This window comes from Lynx canadensis, chromosome A2 (genome assembly GCF_007474595.2).
Source record: "Lynx canadensis isolate LIC74 chromosome A2, mLynCan4.pri.v2, whole genome shotgun sequence".
NCBI lineage: Eukaryota > Metazoa > Chordata > Mammalia > Carnivora > Felidae > Lynx > Lynx canadensis.
This window is the reverse complement of record NC_044304.2, coordinates 125,128,716-125,144,965: the sequence shown is the minus strand read 5'-3', so window position 1 is coordinate 125,144,965 and position 16,250 is coordinate 125,128,716. Positions and strand designations below refer to the sequence as shown.

Sequence of the window (16,250 nt, the reverse complement as noted above, 5' to 3'; positions counted from 1 at the left end):
TATTCTATAAATTTTAAAACCTAATTATAGTTATTTTAAAGTCCTTGTCTGTTAATTCCAACATATATGTTGTTTATGGCTTTAATTCTGTTGACTAGAGTTTATCTCTTGATTGTGGGTTCTGTTTCTTTGCTATTTTGCATGTGTCATAGCTTTCTATCTTATGTAAGACATTTTGTATGAAAAAATGAGAAAGCCTGAACTAGATAATTGCTTTCATTTGTTTTTTTATTTTTCCCAGAGAAGGACCATCTCTTCTCGGGTCAGGCATGTAAGGTGAGGCCCTGAGCATCTGGATCTCACTATGAGTCCTGCTTTAGTGGGCAGGGCTATACTTTTCATTGTTTCAGTTTGCCTCCAGTTTGAATTAAGGAGATCTCTGCTCTTAGGCTCAATCTCCAGCTTCCCAGCTGCTCAGCCCAGGGCATTAGCTCTTTGATCTTACCAGCATTTGAATTGAGAGGGGGTTCGTTTTCAGCCTTTTAGTTACTTTCAGTCCATCTCTGAATTCAACTTCCCGCAAGTTCCTGGAAGCTAAGCATTGTATGAGATTGTGAGATCTCTGCTTTTTTACGCCTCCCCACTGCTGCCTACTCTGCCAAATTTGTGTGGGGTGTGTGTGTGTGTGTGTGTGTGTGTGTGTGTCTGTCTGTCTGTCTTCAGGGTTGGTGTGAGGGGGGGAAGTTGTCAAAAAGATTTATTTTTGTGTTGTGGCTTTTCCAGATTCCAGTTTTTGTTGTTAGAAGTCTATCTGTTTTATATCTGGCACCAGCAAAAACTGTCTGTGGAAGGTCCATACCTAAATTATGCAGTTGTTCCCAGGTGTGAAAGTAGAAGCCAACAGATGTTCTATCTCTTCTTTTGGGCTCTATCTAATTCCATTGTACATTTTGTCCTAAAAAGGCAGTACCAAAAAACTACATGTTTCTTTACTTTTTCTCTCTAGCTTTTTATTTGGAAAAATTAATGTACACATTGTTCTAGATTCACTTCATTTGCCAATTGTAATATTTCCCCACATTTGCTCTCTCTGTCTTATACATGCTCCTACACATTACAGACGTTTTTCTAATCCATTTAAACTAAGTGCAGACATGATGACATATATTTATGTTAAATTAATTCCTAAAGATTTTGTGGGTTTTTTGGGTACTATTCTCTGCCTTTGATATGTCCCCATTTGTCTTTGAACATATCCTTTCTGGAAAAAAAAAAAAAGGTGTTACAGGATCACCTTGCACTTTTCTTATCTCCAGATGTGGAATCCACTGTTTTCTTTAATTTTTTTTTTTATTTAAAACAAAAATTTTTTTTAATGTTTATTTATTTTTGAGAGAGAGGGAGAGTGTGAGTGGGAGAGGGGCAGAGAGAGAGAAGGAGACACAGAGTCCGAAGCAGACTCCAGGCTCTGAGATGTCAGCACAGAGCCTGATGCGGGGCTCCAACACACGAATGGTGAGATCATGACCTGAGCTGAAGTCAGACACTTAACCGACTGAGCCATCCAGGCGCCCCCTTTTAAAATTTTTGTAATGTTTATTTGTGTGTGTGTGTGAGAGAGAGAGAGCGAGCCTGAGCACTGGAGGGGCAAAGAGAAAGAAAAATTCCCAACCAGGCTCCACACTGCCAGCACAGAGCCCAATGTGGGGCTCAAACTCATGAACTATGAGATCATGGCCTGAGCTGAAATCAAACTCCAGACATTTAACTGACTGAGCCACCCAGCTGCCCCAAATCCACTGTTTTCTAAGGAACCTTGGACGCTTTTAGTGGAAAATGATATTTATTTATTTATTTATAAATGTTTATTTGTTTTGACAGAGAGAGAACAGGGGAGGTGCAGATAGAGGGACAGAGAGAGCATCCCAAGCAGGCTGTGCACCATCAACACAGAGCCCGATGCAGGGCTTGAACCCACAAACTGTGAGATCATGACCTGAACTGAAACCAAGAGTCAGTCACTTACACGACTGAGCCACCCAGGCACCCCAAATGGTATTTAGAGACCACAAGCAGGGTCCTTACTGAACTCACTGGTACTAGGGTGTAATTACTTTTAGCTCTTTTCAGCAGAAGGCTAGTAAATATGCTTTTAAAAAATCATTAATTCCTACTGATTCCTCCAATAATTATTTTAGGGTTCTTCTTTACTTTCCCCCACTCCATATTTGTATCTTCCTCTTTCCCCCAATTTAAATAAATTTACTTATTTGCTTTATTCTATAATATACAAGAAGTAGTTTCAGAATTAGTACACTAATTCTGTTACCAATAATGAATTTGCTAGTAAGACTCGAGATTTTTTTGCAATTCTTTTTCTTGTAAGAGTATATTCTACTAACGTTATACAGTCAGTCCAAAAATTAAACATTCAGAAGTGACTTGAATTATTTTTCTCTATGTTATTATTTTGATAATACAATTAAAATCACTTATAGTTTATACTGCCTTTATATCTTGACTAATACTTTCATACTATAGACAGAATTCTGATTCTTGATCACTTTGAGAGGTATAGTTTACAACCACATGGTAAAGGAGATATATTGTTAGAATATTGTCAGATAATGTTTTCTATTTTAAATGAGTAAGAAATGGGTCAAGTTTGGGTCATTGCAGCAGTAGATGGAGGCATGAAGATGTGATTCAATGCTTTTCCAACAAAGTTTACAGATTTCACAGATGTATACTGATATCCTGAAAGTTCAGAGACAAAAAAGATAATTTTCTTTTCATAGAATCAGCAGAAATTCTTTGTTAAGGTAGTAAAACTTAATACTAGCAATTATATATTACTGCCACATTAATTCTTGTGTGAGCCAAAATTGTGTTACAAATTCAAATTGATTTATATGACTGGTTAATTGGGCAGCATATCATTACATGGTACAGAAAGAGACAAAAATTCCGAGAAAGGTACCTGGCTTATTATCAAGGTGCAACACCATCAGCCAGCCACACAAAGCCCACTCCGAGCTAAAGGTCTTCCTAAATAGTGGTACTACCCTACGTAACATCAAAGAGATGTTCAAATTGTGGCTGTTACTCCTAGCATTTTTTATGGTTAGCATCTGAGGAATAGAATTTTTTTTAAGTTTATTTTTTTGAGAGAGAGAGTGAGAGCATGTGAGTGAGGGAGAGGCAGAGAGAGGGAGAGAGAATCTCAAGCAGCTTCTGTGTTGTCAGCGCAGAGCCCAGACCCAAGCTGAAATCAAGAGTTGGATGCTTAACCAACTGAGCCACCCAGGTGCCCCAGGAATAGTATTTTTAAACCTGTACTGTTCTCTGCAGGAAAGTAGCCAAAACCCATGGGGGCCAGAAATCTTTTTTTGGAAGCAGTTTTAAGTGCAGGGTTTAACACAATATTATAATGAGCAGTAAGCAATATAAAGCAATGTTATAGCTAATATTGTGGTGCAGCATTCAGAAGGGGGATAATTTATTGTAAACCTAGACATTATACCAACAACAATTTATGACTAATCCTACAAATATCAGCTCTGGCCAAAACTCTTAGAACAAGCCTTAAACACGATCTTTCTGATATTAACTAATTTATAATTCACGAGTTAGTTGTTCTCCTATTTAGTTTTACATTATGAAGAAAAGTAGATTAGATTATGCTAGATCTCTAATAGTATACGTAAGCCATTTGAAAATAGAGCTTGACAGGGGCGCCTGGGTGGCTCAGTCGGTTGAGCGGCCGACTTCAGCTCACGTCATGATCTCGTGGTCCGTGAGTTCGAGCCCCGCGTCGGGCTCTCAGAGCCTGGAGCCTGTTTCAGATTCTGTGTCTCCCTCTCTCTGACCCTCCGCTGTTCATGCTCTGTCTCTCTCTGTCTCAAAAACAAATAAACGTTAAAAAAAAAAAAATTAAAAAAAAAAATAGAGCTTGACAAATGAAGCTGCCTACTGTTGAAATTCCTGGGTTTTTGATTCTTGAGTAGATGATTTGAAATTCAGGCTTTCCTAAGTAGAAAATTGGAGCTATTGTTGTCAATACCTGGGCCGTATCATGCTGCAGCATTATTTAGTGCTTCAAAATATGTGCCAGAAATTATATACTATAAGAGGACAGCTTAAAGAAACAGATTTTCATTGAGTTCATTTTCATAATTCAGGAGTTTCTTGTATTTTGCCTGAGTGTGCGTAACACAGTGTGTAACCCCATGTGAAGGAGCTCACACGTTTATTCCCTTCTATAATTCCTAAATTTCACAGTGATGCCTTTAGAAGGCCTTTTGAACTATCATCCTATGTAGAGAACTGTATTATAATTAGAGGAAAATACTTACTTGTTGAGACTTAAGGTCTGATTAAAGCAAACCTGTTTACTATTTTCAAATTACTTGGGGTCATCTGGACCAGCAGTTATGTTTGTACCAGATCTAGTAAAGCACATGGTGTCATTGGAGAAGAAATAAGCACTTTCCCATACATTTGCATTCATTCACTCTTAACTTTGCAGAGGCAGATGACCTTGCTCTTTGTTTCAGTTCTGTAATTTGGCCTTCTCATCCTACGTTTTACAAGGGATGTAATTGAGTTTTAGAGAATTGAGCGACTTCAGCTAGTAAAAGAAATGAATTTCTAAGAGATGGCACCATAGTTGAATTTGGGTAATAAAATAAACGTAGGTAAACAGTCTGAATGGAGAAAATTCTCAAATTCTGAATTACATAGTTTAAATATTTTCTTCTTGGTTTTTGCACAGAGATTGATAGCTTTATAAAGTATGGTTATATATCTCTACTATCAATCATACTGAAATTTCTAATTAATTTGGTAAACTAACAGATTTTTTAAATTGCCTTCCAGTAACAATAAATATGCATTTTAAAAAGACTTTTTCAATCTTTTCAGAATTCTCTTGTGTGTATAGTTCATTTATAAATAGGTATCTATGTTAAATTTCATAGAGGATGGTGAATTTTGGTTAAAAAGAGAAGTAAATTGGCTCAAATTTTCTATAGCAGTAGTGGAAATATCTAATAGTCTGAAGCAGAGCTAAAATAAAGGAAAGGTTTATTTCCTTTATTCACTGTGGTCTTTGTAATTCCATGTAGTCTTTAAAGTAACTCTGCTTGGGGGCGCCTGGGTGGCGCAGTCGGTTAAGCGTCCGACTTCAGCCAGGTCACGATCTCGCGGTCCGGGAGTTCGAGCCCCGCGTCGGGCTCTGGGCTGATGGCTCAGAGCCTGGAGCCTGTTTCCGATTCTGTGTCTCCCTCTCCCTCTGCCCCTCCCCCGTTCATGCTCTGTCTCTCTCTGTCGCAAAAATAAATAAACGTTGAAAAAAAAAAAAAAATAAAGTAACTCTGCTTGGAGCACCTGGCTGACTCCTTTGGTAGAGCATGTGACTCTTACTCTTGGGGTTGTGAGTTCAAGCCCCACGCTGGGTGTAGAGAGTACTTAAAAAATAAAAAAAATAAAAAATCTTAAAAAAACAAAATTAAGTAAATCTGTTTGACTTGAAAGATGTAATGATTTCATCTAGTGTGAGTAGCTTAATAGTAGTAAAATCAGATTGTTTATATGTCATTCAGTATAGTTTTCCTTTAATTGAAAGATAGACTTATTAATACATTTCGTATAGATGCAGAAAAATGGTAAGAGTACTAAAACTGGGATAGAACATTATTTATTTATGTCCAAAGTGAGTTCTTTAGTAGAGTTGGTACATTACATTTTAGGATTTGTTATTTTTTATTTGATCCCCTCTGCCACTTTTAAATATTTTGCAGCCAAGGGTAGCTTGGGCAAAGAAAAAGTAAAAACAGAAATGGAATGCTGCCCCCCCCCCACTTTTTTGTAAAGCAGCATTGTGCATAAAAATACTGACATTGATAACTACAAAGAGTTTTGAAGTATTGGTTATGGATAGTTTTGCTGAAATTCAAGTGGAAGAAGACAAACTAAACAGGTTTCCACCACCAATTCAAAATGAAACATTTTTCATTTTGGCGGAACATTTTCTTGCTCGTGCTTTCCCCACTTTCCTTTTAGGCTGTAGTTGAAGTCTGTTGGTATTTGTTGTTGACAATTCATGTTACTATTTCACAAGATCTTATGCCATGTGTGTCCCCCTCTCAATAATGTTTCGCTTCTCACTTTTCAGTTTTGCTGTTGGTGGAAAACCTAGCAGCTTGTTTTCCAACATACCATTTAAATTATGTGTGAAAAAAAACTTTTTTTGTGTTCGTAAATAGCTGCTTTCGATTAGTATGTCTTACTTAACACATTCAACAGACAGACCATACACTATGAATTCTGTTTTTGTTTTTAGTGCACACGTGTGATGTGGACACCACCTCTCCGCGAAAGCTTCTCCTATCCATTCCTTGTACTTCAGATGTTGCTTGTGACTCACATTCTCAGGTAACTTTGACTTCTCCTTAGGTCTAATTTGTTTGTTTTGCATTGAATAACCTAAGCTAGAATTTTTTAAGCTTCCATAATAAAAACAGTCAATGGAATGAAATAATTAAGACGATGCCCTTGCTAGGTTGAATCCATGGTTATTTTAAGTGTATACCTTCAAAATATTTAGCACCAAAAACATTTTCTTCAGCTGCCTTCCAGTCTTCTCCCTTTTTTCCTTAGTTGCTCGAGGAGCAGCAAATCTGCTTTCACTCTTGCCATCTCCTCTTTCCCAAGTCACTTTCCGCTGCCACCACGGCTTCCCAAAAGTAGGCAGAGAAGGGGGAAGACTGATGGCAGTAGAGTGTAACCTGTAAGATACAGTCCTTCAGAGGAAAGAACAGTTCGTAGAATAATTGTGGCCAGGTACGTTCACGCGTGTAATTCTTCCTGTATGTGTTTAGCATCCCCTAGAATCAGACAGTAAGCGTAAAAAGAAAAGCGTAAAAAGATACACTTACTAGGAGAATTCCTGCTGGAAGTTCAGGATTGGATTGGGCTTTCTCACGTTCATCTGGCCTTCAGCTAGAGACCTCACAGAGATTCACGCACCATATGAATGGAAGAGAGTAGGACCAAGAACACTTCTCTCTCCTTTGTGTCGATGAATATTGAGTTTGGATGGATGTTGCCTTGATTCAGAGGGTAAAAATTAAACAAAATGGGGACTGCGAAAAAAATAGAACAAAGCCTGACGAAACTCTGAAGATGACTCAGACTAAGAACTCCCTTCGACAATCGGCAGAATGTAGGAGAAGCTGGTTAAAATCTGTTACACCAAAACCGTTTGGACGATCCATTTCCACCTGTGACAACCTCAGCAGGACTAGAGCCATTATGTGGCCTTGTCCCTTAGGTAGACAGGCCCCTCTCTGAATGTGGGATGTATTCACTCCATTAAAAATTACGGGTTTGCAGCTAATAAATTGATTTCATAGCTCACAAAAAGGTTGCCTGGATTTTAAAAGTACTTGATATAGGGACATGATATAAAGAGTTGGATTAGAAGAGCAGAGAGGGATGTCCTCGGAAACGGGATGCTTAAGGAAGCAAAGAAAGGCATTTTGTGGTGGCGCTCAGTGCCCCAGGTAGGTTTATCCTGAGGAGGATCTCTTTAAGGTGTATACTGCATTGTGTTAGCATATACACTTCACTTTGCGCAGATGTTAGACATGTTGGGGGCTCCTCGTTGGCTCACTGATTTAGGAGAAAAGTACTTCTCAAAACTAGCACAAAAGATAAAATTGCCTCACCTTCCTGAAGGTCCCCTAAATTACAAGTCAGGAAAGTGAAGCCTCTAAGGGTGCTCCACAGTGGCCCCTTGCCTTTGCTGCCTCTTCTCTTCTCTTCTCTTCTCTTCTCTTCTCTTCTCTTCTCTTCTCTTCTCTTCTCTTCTCTTCTCTGGGTCCTCCCTGGGCAGGACCCAACTTTTATCCCACACCCTCCACAGATTTTCCCACTGCTCAGCCCGTATTCGGAATTCAATTTATCTGCAGAATACTTGGCACTTAGAATATGCTACTTTTTTATACACATCTTCTGACTCTCCAAATGAAGCTATTGGGATGGAGCATTAAATATGTTTGATTATAAATTCGCCAAAATACAGTTTGAAAAAATTCAACGGATATACTGACCCAACTGCCCTTTCTCTCTGGCAAGCTTTGTTTTGTTCATGGAAAGGTGTTGGAATTGAGTGTCAGGGAGTATAATTTCTAACCCATATGTTCATTTCATGTCTGGTTTATGTTATAACCAGATTATGTTTAGGGATACTAATTTGCAGCATTTCGGGGCCGTGCTAGAATATCTCGTGGTTAAACTTACTCATATTTATTTTATCTTCCCAAGGGCTACAAAACTTTATAGAGGAAGCCTGATTGCACTCTGCATTTCCAATGTATTTTTCATGCTTCCATGGCAGTTTGCTCAGTTCGTGCTTCTTACTCAGGTACGGTGCTTACAGTTTTAAATGGAATTAAGCTCAGTGTGTTTGATTATGTGTACTCACTTGTGTAAAATTATAGAACTGAGATATTACATGATTCTAAGTCCTAAAATGTTTTTTAGTTAATACTTTTAAAGAAAGTTCAAGATAGGGAAATATGTAACATTTATGTATTAGTGAGTGCTCCTTATTGACTTACTAGTGGAGTGCCTTTATTGAACTCAAACTGAAGAGCCTACTCATATTTGTTATTCGGTGTTGCTAGTGTGCTTAAAAGAGGACCAGCGCTAAAACTTTAAGTATTTCTCTTAAATAAATGTACTTCTTTTATGAATAACGCTGTACATTCTTACCCAGAGCATAAATGCACGCAGGATAACATAGGACAGGGAGCTAAACAGTTCTTATTTGTAGAGCTCCCCCACCAATCTATAATTTATCATTTTTCTGTGCATTCTTGCCCCCTTCTCCCTTCAAATAGAAGTATATGAAGCAAGGTGAAGGTGCTTGCTGAGAGAGGGAGTGAATTGTGGGTGGTCTCTCCCTATGCTGCTCCCCGCCCCCAGCTACTTCTGCTCCCTCATTGTGCTTGCCATCTTCCTATTCATATAAAGCAGATTAAGAGTTGCTTTGTAATCTTGGAAATATCTTGCTTGAGATATGAAGTAAGACCTGGGTTTGATTCCTAACTCTGTCCACTAGCCGCTTGACTTAGACAAACTGCTTAACTTTGCTTAGTTTCAGTTTTCTCCGTTGTGAGATAGAGAAAATGAAAGAACCTACTTTATTGGGTTAGGATCAGATGAGGGAATGTATATTAGACTTAACACATTGCTGGTACTTAGCAAGATGCCAGTAAGGTCAGCTGCTTTTATCATTATTTTTTAAAAAGAGGCTCTATTTGTACTTCATTCTTTCTTTGATCTTACCTTTTAGGCTCCCTTGTTTCCTTTAGCTTGGTGACATTTTAAATGTGTCTGCTTAAATATGTCCCTGAGAGACACTCCTTAAGAGTCTACCCTTGTAGGCCTGCTGTGTATTGCTTGACTCTGGATGGAAAGGGAGAGTTCCCGTTGCTTCCAGCTAGGGGTGCTAACCTGCGTTGTTGGTTTTTTTTTGGGGGGGGGGTGAGTGGGGGAAGGCGTTGCACGGAGTGAGGGGCTTATGTTGAATAACGAGGCACACTTCCTCCCAGTTACCATGTCATATTAGTCTCATCCTTAGGCAATGCAGTGTTCCCCTTGGGTAAATCCCTGGTAAAGGGAAATCTTGTTTTTCTTGCTAATGAGAAAATTTGTTGTAGATCATTTTGGAGATAAATAACTTGATGAATGAAATTTTAAGTTCTGTGTTTAAGCATTCAGCCACTTTACAGCTCATTTGTACCATGTTTGTGTGGTAGGGGAAGCATGGAATTTAATCTGAGTTGCTTTCTCCATGAAGGGTGGAGAGTCATTGTTTGACCGAGTAACTATATTTTATGAAGAGGTACATTGTTATCATTTAATCAATTAATTCATCTAAATAACTCCAGTACTCCTTGAATTCTTGGTAAATATATATGCAGGTTTCTTCAAAACTGTGAAGAAAGTTAAAAGTGGTGAAAATTATCCTTCTAATTTGAAATTTGATAAATTTGATTATAACAAGTACTTGAATATTTATATGAAAGAGAACACTAATGGAGATTCTTGTAAAGAGTGACTAATAAGCAGAACTTAATGCATTTTTACACACACACTCATTACATGATTACTTTTGAATTCAATGTACCTTTCCCAATTATGTATTAATTATCATACATTATAATTAAATTTTTATATTTTTTGATTGGGCAAGGCACTTTGTAATTGTACATGTTGACAGTAGAGTCACCCTGACATTATAATGAGTATTGTGTTGAATAATCCACAAAGTAGAAAATTTACATGGTTATGTAAGACAGCTGTGTATGGAAGGAAAAACATCAATATTTGCTATATTTATATATTGACCATATTCAATAGTAAATTGGCAGGTAAGAGAGAAACTAAAGAATTTCCTTTTAATATAAATACAAATCAAAGTGAGAAAAAACAAAAAATAATCTTTTTTTCATTCTTATAGGTATTCATTATGTATGTAATTTTTATTTATAATTTAACTTCTTCTTAAATTTCAGATTGCATCATTATTTGCAGTATATGTTGTGGGATACATTGATGTATGCAAATTACGGAAGATCATTTATATACACATGGTAATGGTTTAAATTTTTTGTTTTTCGATTTACTTTGACCTTAAACTCCTCGTTACTATTTGTTATACACATGGTTGAAACTCATAATAGGATTCCATAACTAAAAAAAGTGTCATTCAAATATTGTGATATAATTAACAGACCATGTTTTAAAATAGGCCACCCAGAAAATTTTAATTTGGGTCATGTTATCTGGTTTGAGATTGTGCCTGACTTGCTACAAGTAAAAGAATTCGTGAGAGAGAAACATAGAATGGTGTATTATCCAGGAGCCTTCTGTTAAAATGAAGTGGAATGTTCATTTCTGAGCACCAACTATCCAGGCATGTGGGTTGTACCTGAGACTAGAACTACACAGATCCCAGCATCCATGTTAATCACATTCTGGGAGAATGGGGAATGCGAGAGCACAGAGGGTAAATAATGAACACAGTAAATGGGCAAAGTATATAGTATTAGAAGGTGACACAGGACTGTAGAAAAAAAGAAAAGAACAAATCAAGGTACCTCAGGGCAATCAGGAGTGCAAGTCTTTTTTTTTTTAATTTAATATAATTTTTAATATAATTTATTGTCAAATTGGCTTACATACAACACCCGGTGCTCATCCCAACAAGTGCCCTCCTCGATGCCCATCACCCATTTTCCCCTCTCCCCTACCCACCCCCCCCATCCACCCTCAGTTTGTTCTCTGTATTTAAGAGTCTCTTATGGTTTGCCTCCCTCCCTCTCTGTAAATTTTTTTTTTTCCCTTCCCTTCCCTCATGGTATTCTGTTAGTTTCTCAAGGTCCACATATGAGTAAAAACATATGATATCTGTCCTTCTCTGACTGACTTATTTCACTCAGCATAATACCTTCCAGTTCCATCCACATTGCTGCAAATGTCCAGATTTCATTCTTTCTCATTGCCAAGTAGTATTCCATTGTATATATAAACCACATCTTCTTTATCCATTCATCAGTTGATGGATATTTAGGCTTTTTCTGTAATTTGGCTATTGTTGAAAGCGCTGCTATAAACATTGGGGTACAAGTGCCCCTATGCATCAGCACTCCTGTATCCCTTGGGTAAATTCCTAGTAGTGCTATTGCTGGGTCATAGGGTAGTTCTCTATTTTTAATTTTTTCAGGAGTGCCAGTCTTAGGTGGTGGGAGATTAAGATATCAAGTAAGTAGTTAGGGCAGGTCTTTAGGAAGAAGAGGAGAGGAAAGCAAAGATTGGAAGGAGAGGGAATTAGCTAAGTAGATATCATGGAACAGTTAGAACAAAGGTCCTAAGGCGCTGGATGGTTTATTTTGATGAATGTTTATTCTTCAAGAGTATCTGTCATTGTCACTAATTTTTAAAATTTAATGTTTTCTTTTCCCTATAATTTTGATGTTATTATAATATGACAGTATTGTTTTTTATTCTCTGTAAAAGGACATTATAATATATAGGGAGGTTTTTAGTACAGTTGTAAAATTAACAAGCATGAGCCCACCCTCTAACTGAAAAATAGAACCGTCATTACTTGAAAATCCTTGTGTGCCCTAGATACATCCCCCTCACTTCTCCTAGGGATAATCAGTCTCCTGACTTGTTAAATTATAACTAACTTGCTTTTCTTGGTGACTTTACCTTTTATGTATTCCTGAATAATATACCCTTTTTATTATAGGTTAGTATTGTTTTTAAGGTTTGTAAAAATGGTATCTGTTTATGAGACTTACATTTTTACTTAGGTTTCTGAGATTTTGATGTTACTGGAGTTCAGACGTTTTCTTTGCTTTGCACTTTCCATTGTATAAACAAAGCACAATTTATTTACCCATTTTCTTGTTGAAAGACATTTAGGTTTTTTCCTCTTCTTTTTCTTTTATGAATAATGCTGTATATTGTCACATGTACCTCCTGAGGCATATATATTAAGAATTTCTCTAGGGTATTTACCTAACAGTAGAACTCCTGGGCGGTAAATTATATACATGTTCAGCTTTTTAATTTAATCCTGTATTGTTTTTCAAAAATGATTAGACTACCTCAAACAGTAATGGATAATATATAGCTCATATTATTGTACATCCTTTTTTTATTTTGTCTTTCGGGTGAGTATAAAATGGTATCTTATGGCCTTAATTTGCATTTTCCCTGATTGTCAATAAAGCCAAAGATCTTTTCGTGTGTTTATGGGCCCTTTGTGCTTCCTTTTTTGTGATGTTCCTATTCAAATCTCTTACCACTTTCTCTCTTATGTCCAAGAGAAAATGGCATCTGTTTTATTCACTGCAGTATAATCCACCATTTTCATTATTTATTTTTATGCTTTTATGCTTAACTTGTTCCTGATTTGGCCAGCTACGTAAAGCTGGCTTCTTTGTCTTTCTAACATGTCCTCAAGCTTTGAGCACCTCTTAAAAGAAATTAATAAAAGCTAAGTTTCATCAAATGCTTTTCTAAAGTGTCTGTCTAGATGATCCTGTGTATATTTCCCTCTAATATGTTACTGTGGTAAATTATATTAATTGATATTATACAGCAAGAAACCTTGCTTTTATGGACTAAATACAATTTTTATATATTACTGGATTCATTTTGCTCTTCATGAATTTTTTAAATCTCTTTTTTTATCTCTTTTTAAATCTCTTCATGAATGGGATTAGACAAAATTTTGATTGCAGCAAAAATCAGAATAATTGTGTAGGGGCACATGGGTGGCTCAGTCGGTTACATGTCCAACTCTTGATTTCCATTCAGGTCATGATCTCAAGTTCGTGGGATCGAGCCCTATGTCTGTCTCTGCTCTGACAGGGTGGAGCCTGCTTGGGATTCTTTCTCTGACCCTCCCCTGCTCGCTTAGTCTCTCTCTCTCTCAAAATAAATAAACATTTAAAAAAAATAATTAGCATTTAGAGTTGGTCAGTCACACGGTCACACAGGTGACTATGGGTAAGGTGTTTGACTCAATTACAGTTAAAAAGTACTAACATTACTCAGGTTTATTTGTAGTAGAACCTGTCTTGGGTGAATGGTATATGGTTTATGATGTGACTTACTAACTACGGAACTAGTTTCTTACTGTGAAATACCTTCTTTCGTTATCACTTTACAGGTTCCTAAATCCCTATAGTTATTTAAAGGAAAATAAATAATTATTTCCAAACAGAAATTTTTTCCATGTTTTTATTGTGGTAAAATATACATAATGTAACATTCACTATCTTAAGCTTTTTAAGTGTACCCATCAATGGTATTAAGTATATTCACATTGTTATGCACCCATTACCACCATCTCTCAAACTCTTTTCATCTTTTGAGATAGAATCTCTATACCCATTAAACAATAATTACCTATTCCCCTTCTTCCCCTCCAGCTCCTGGAAACCCCCATTCTGCTTTCTATGTCTATGATTTTAACTGTGCCAGTTATTTTTTTCTTAATGTATTATTTTACTTAGCATGATGTGTTCAAGATCCATCCATGTTGATGCAAATGGAAGGATTTCCTTTTTTTATGGATGAATAATTTTTGCATTTTGTGTGTGTGTGTGTGTGTGTGTGTGTGTGTGTGTGTACGCACACACATCACAATTTCAATATCTATTTATTCATTGATGCAAACTTAGGTTATTTCCATGTCTTGGCTCTTATGAATAAGGCTGCAGTGAATATGGGAGTACAGATACCTCTTTGAGATCCTGTTTTCATTTTCTTTCTTTGGGATTGCTGGATCATATGGTAGTTCTGCTTTTAATTTCCTAAGAAACCTCCATACTATCTTCCATAGTGGCTGTACCAATTTACATTCCCACCAACAGAAAACAAGGGTTCCTTTTTTCCACATCCTCTTCAACACTTATCTCTTGTCTTTTTTATAATAGTCATTCTAACAGGTATAAGGTGATGTTCATTGTGGTTTTGTTTTGCATTTACCTAATGATTAGTGATGTTGAGCAACTTTTATATCTGTGGGCCATTTGTATGTTTTCCTTAGAAAAATGTCTGTTCAGGTCTTCTGCCCATATTTAATCAGATTATGTGGGCTTTTGGGTTTCTTTGACTATTGAGTTGTAAAAACTTATATATTTTGAATATTAACTCCGCTAGATGGTTTGCAAATATTTTCTCTCATTCTGTAAGTTGCTTCTTCATATTGTTGATCATTTCTTTTGCTATGCAGAAACTTTTTAGGTTGATATAGTTTCACTTGTTTATTTTGCTTTTGTTGCCTATGCTTTTGAACTTGTGCAGGACTGTTTGTGTCTCGATGGGTAGCTGCTGTTGAGGTAAGAGCTGAAATGGACTCAAATTAACTCAATTTCCCATTGAAGAGTTCTCCTGGAAGTTGTAACTCTTAATAGACTCCCGAGTTCCAGAACAGTTCCATCAGACAGATTTGGCCAGTGCAGTTGTTATTTAGGTGAGCAGACCTGCTATTCTCCCAGAATGCTCCAGCCACACTTGATGGTTTTTTATATCAGATTTATTCTAGCCCCATAGAATTTAATTGTAAGTTGTCTCTACCTTTTCTTTCTGTGGTAGATTTTGTTTAAGATTGGAAGGAATATTCCCTGAAAGTTTGGTGATATTGCCTATTAAACTATATGGACCTGTTGTTTTCTTTGTGGACAGATTTTAAGTTACTCATCTAACTTGTTTCATGATAATAAGACGGTTTAGATTTCTTTCTTGAATAGTTTTTTATAACTTTTGCATTGCTAGGAATTGTCCCATATCATCTAAGTTTTACACTTCACTAACATAATGGGGCACCTGGGTAGCTCAGTCCGTTAAGCGTCCTACTCTTGGTTTCAGCTCAGGTCGTGATCTCATGGTTCATGGGGGCTCCTGCATCAGCACGGAGCCTGCTTGGAATTCTTTCTGTCCCTCTCTCTCTGCTCCTTCCCTGCTTGCACTCGCTTATGTGCTTTCTCTCTCTCAAAATAAATAAACTTAAAAAAAAAGTTCACTAACATAAGTCATTCACAGTGTTGTCTTATTTTTTTTAACCTACTAAAAATACAGATACTCAAAAAAAGACAAATACTAAATAATTTGTAATAATCTCTATTCTGCACCTTTTAAGTTCTTAATTTTGTTTTTTCAACTTTTCAAATTTTTTCCCTCAAATTTGAATTCACTGATGTTTTTGAGCAATGAGTTGTTTGTCAAACATTTCCTGGGTTCTAAGGATAGAGCAGTGAAAAAACAATAAAAAGAAAGAAACCCTTCCCTTCTAGAGCTGGTATTCTAAATTTTTTTTTTTATTTTTATTTATTTTTGAGAGAGAGAGAAACAGAGTGTGAGCAGAGGAGGGGCAGAGAAAGGGAGACACAGAATCCGAAACAGGTTCCAGGCTCTGAGCTGTCAGCCCAGAGCCCGATGCGGGGCTTGAACTCACAAGCCATGAGATCATGACCTGAGCCAAAGTCGGATGCTTAACCGACAGAACCACCCAGGCGCCCCTGGACCTTGTATTCTAGAGTACAAAGAAAGCAAATATGTAAGATAAACAGTATGTTAATTCCAAAGGTATTAGGAAAAGAAAGCAGATAAAAAATGTGCTGAGTGTGTACTGGAGGTCAGAATTGAAAAGGGTGCAAAGATAAGGCCTCACTGAGAAGGTTACATAGAGATAGCTGAGGGAGTGGAGGTAGCGTCTG

The 16,250-nt window shown here is 37.0% G+C and overlaps 1 protein-coding gene across 7 annotated transcripts in view; it reads left to right on the top strand.

The window, feature by feature from the left end:
• DPY19L1 (dpy-19 like C-mannosyltransferase 1) overlaps window positions 1-16,250 on the top strand; it is a 106,124-nt gene that overhangs the window by 55,283 nt on the left and 34,591 nt on the right. For all 7 annotated transcript variants that reach the window (XM_030308216.1, XM_030308217.1, XM_030308213.1 and 4 more), the window contains 3 exons: window positions 6,284-6,375; window positions 8,269-8,368; window positions 10,527-10,604. In XM_030308216.1, the coding sequence (XP_030164076.1) occupies window positions 6,284-6,375; window positions 8,269-8,368; window positions 10,527-10,604 (270 nt within the window). The remainder of the gene's footprint in view (window positions 1-6,283; window positions 6,376-8,268; window positions 8,369-10,526; window positions 10,605-16,250) is intronic.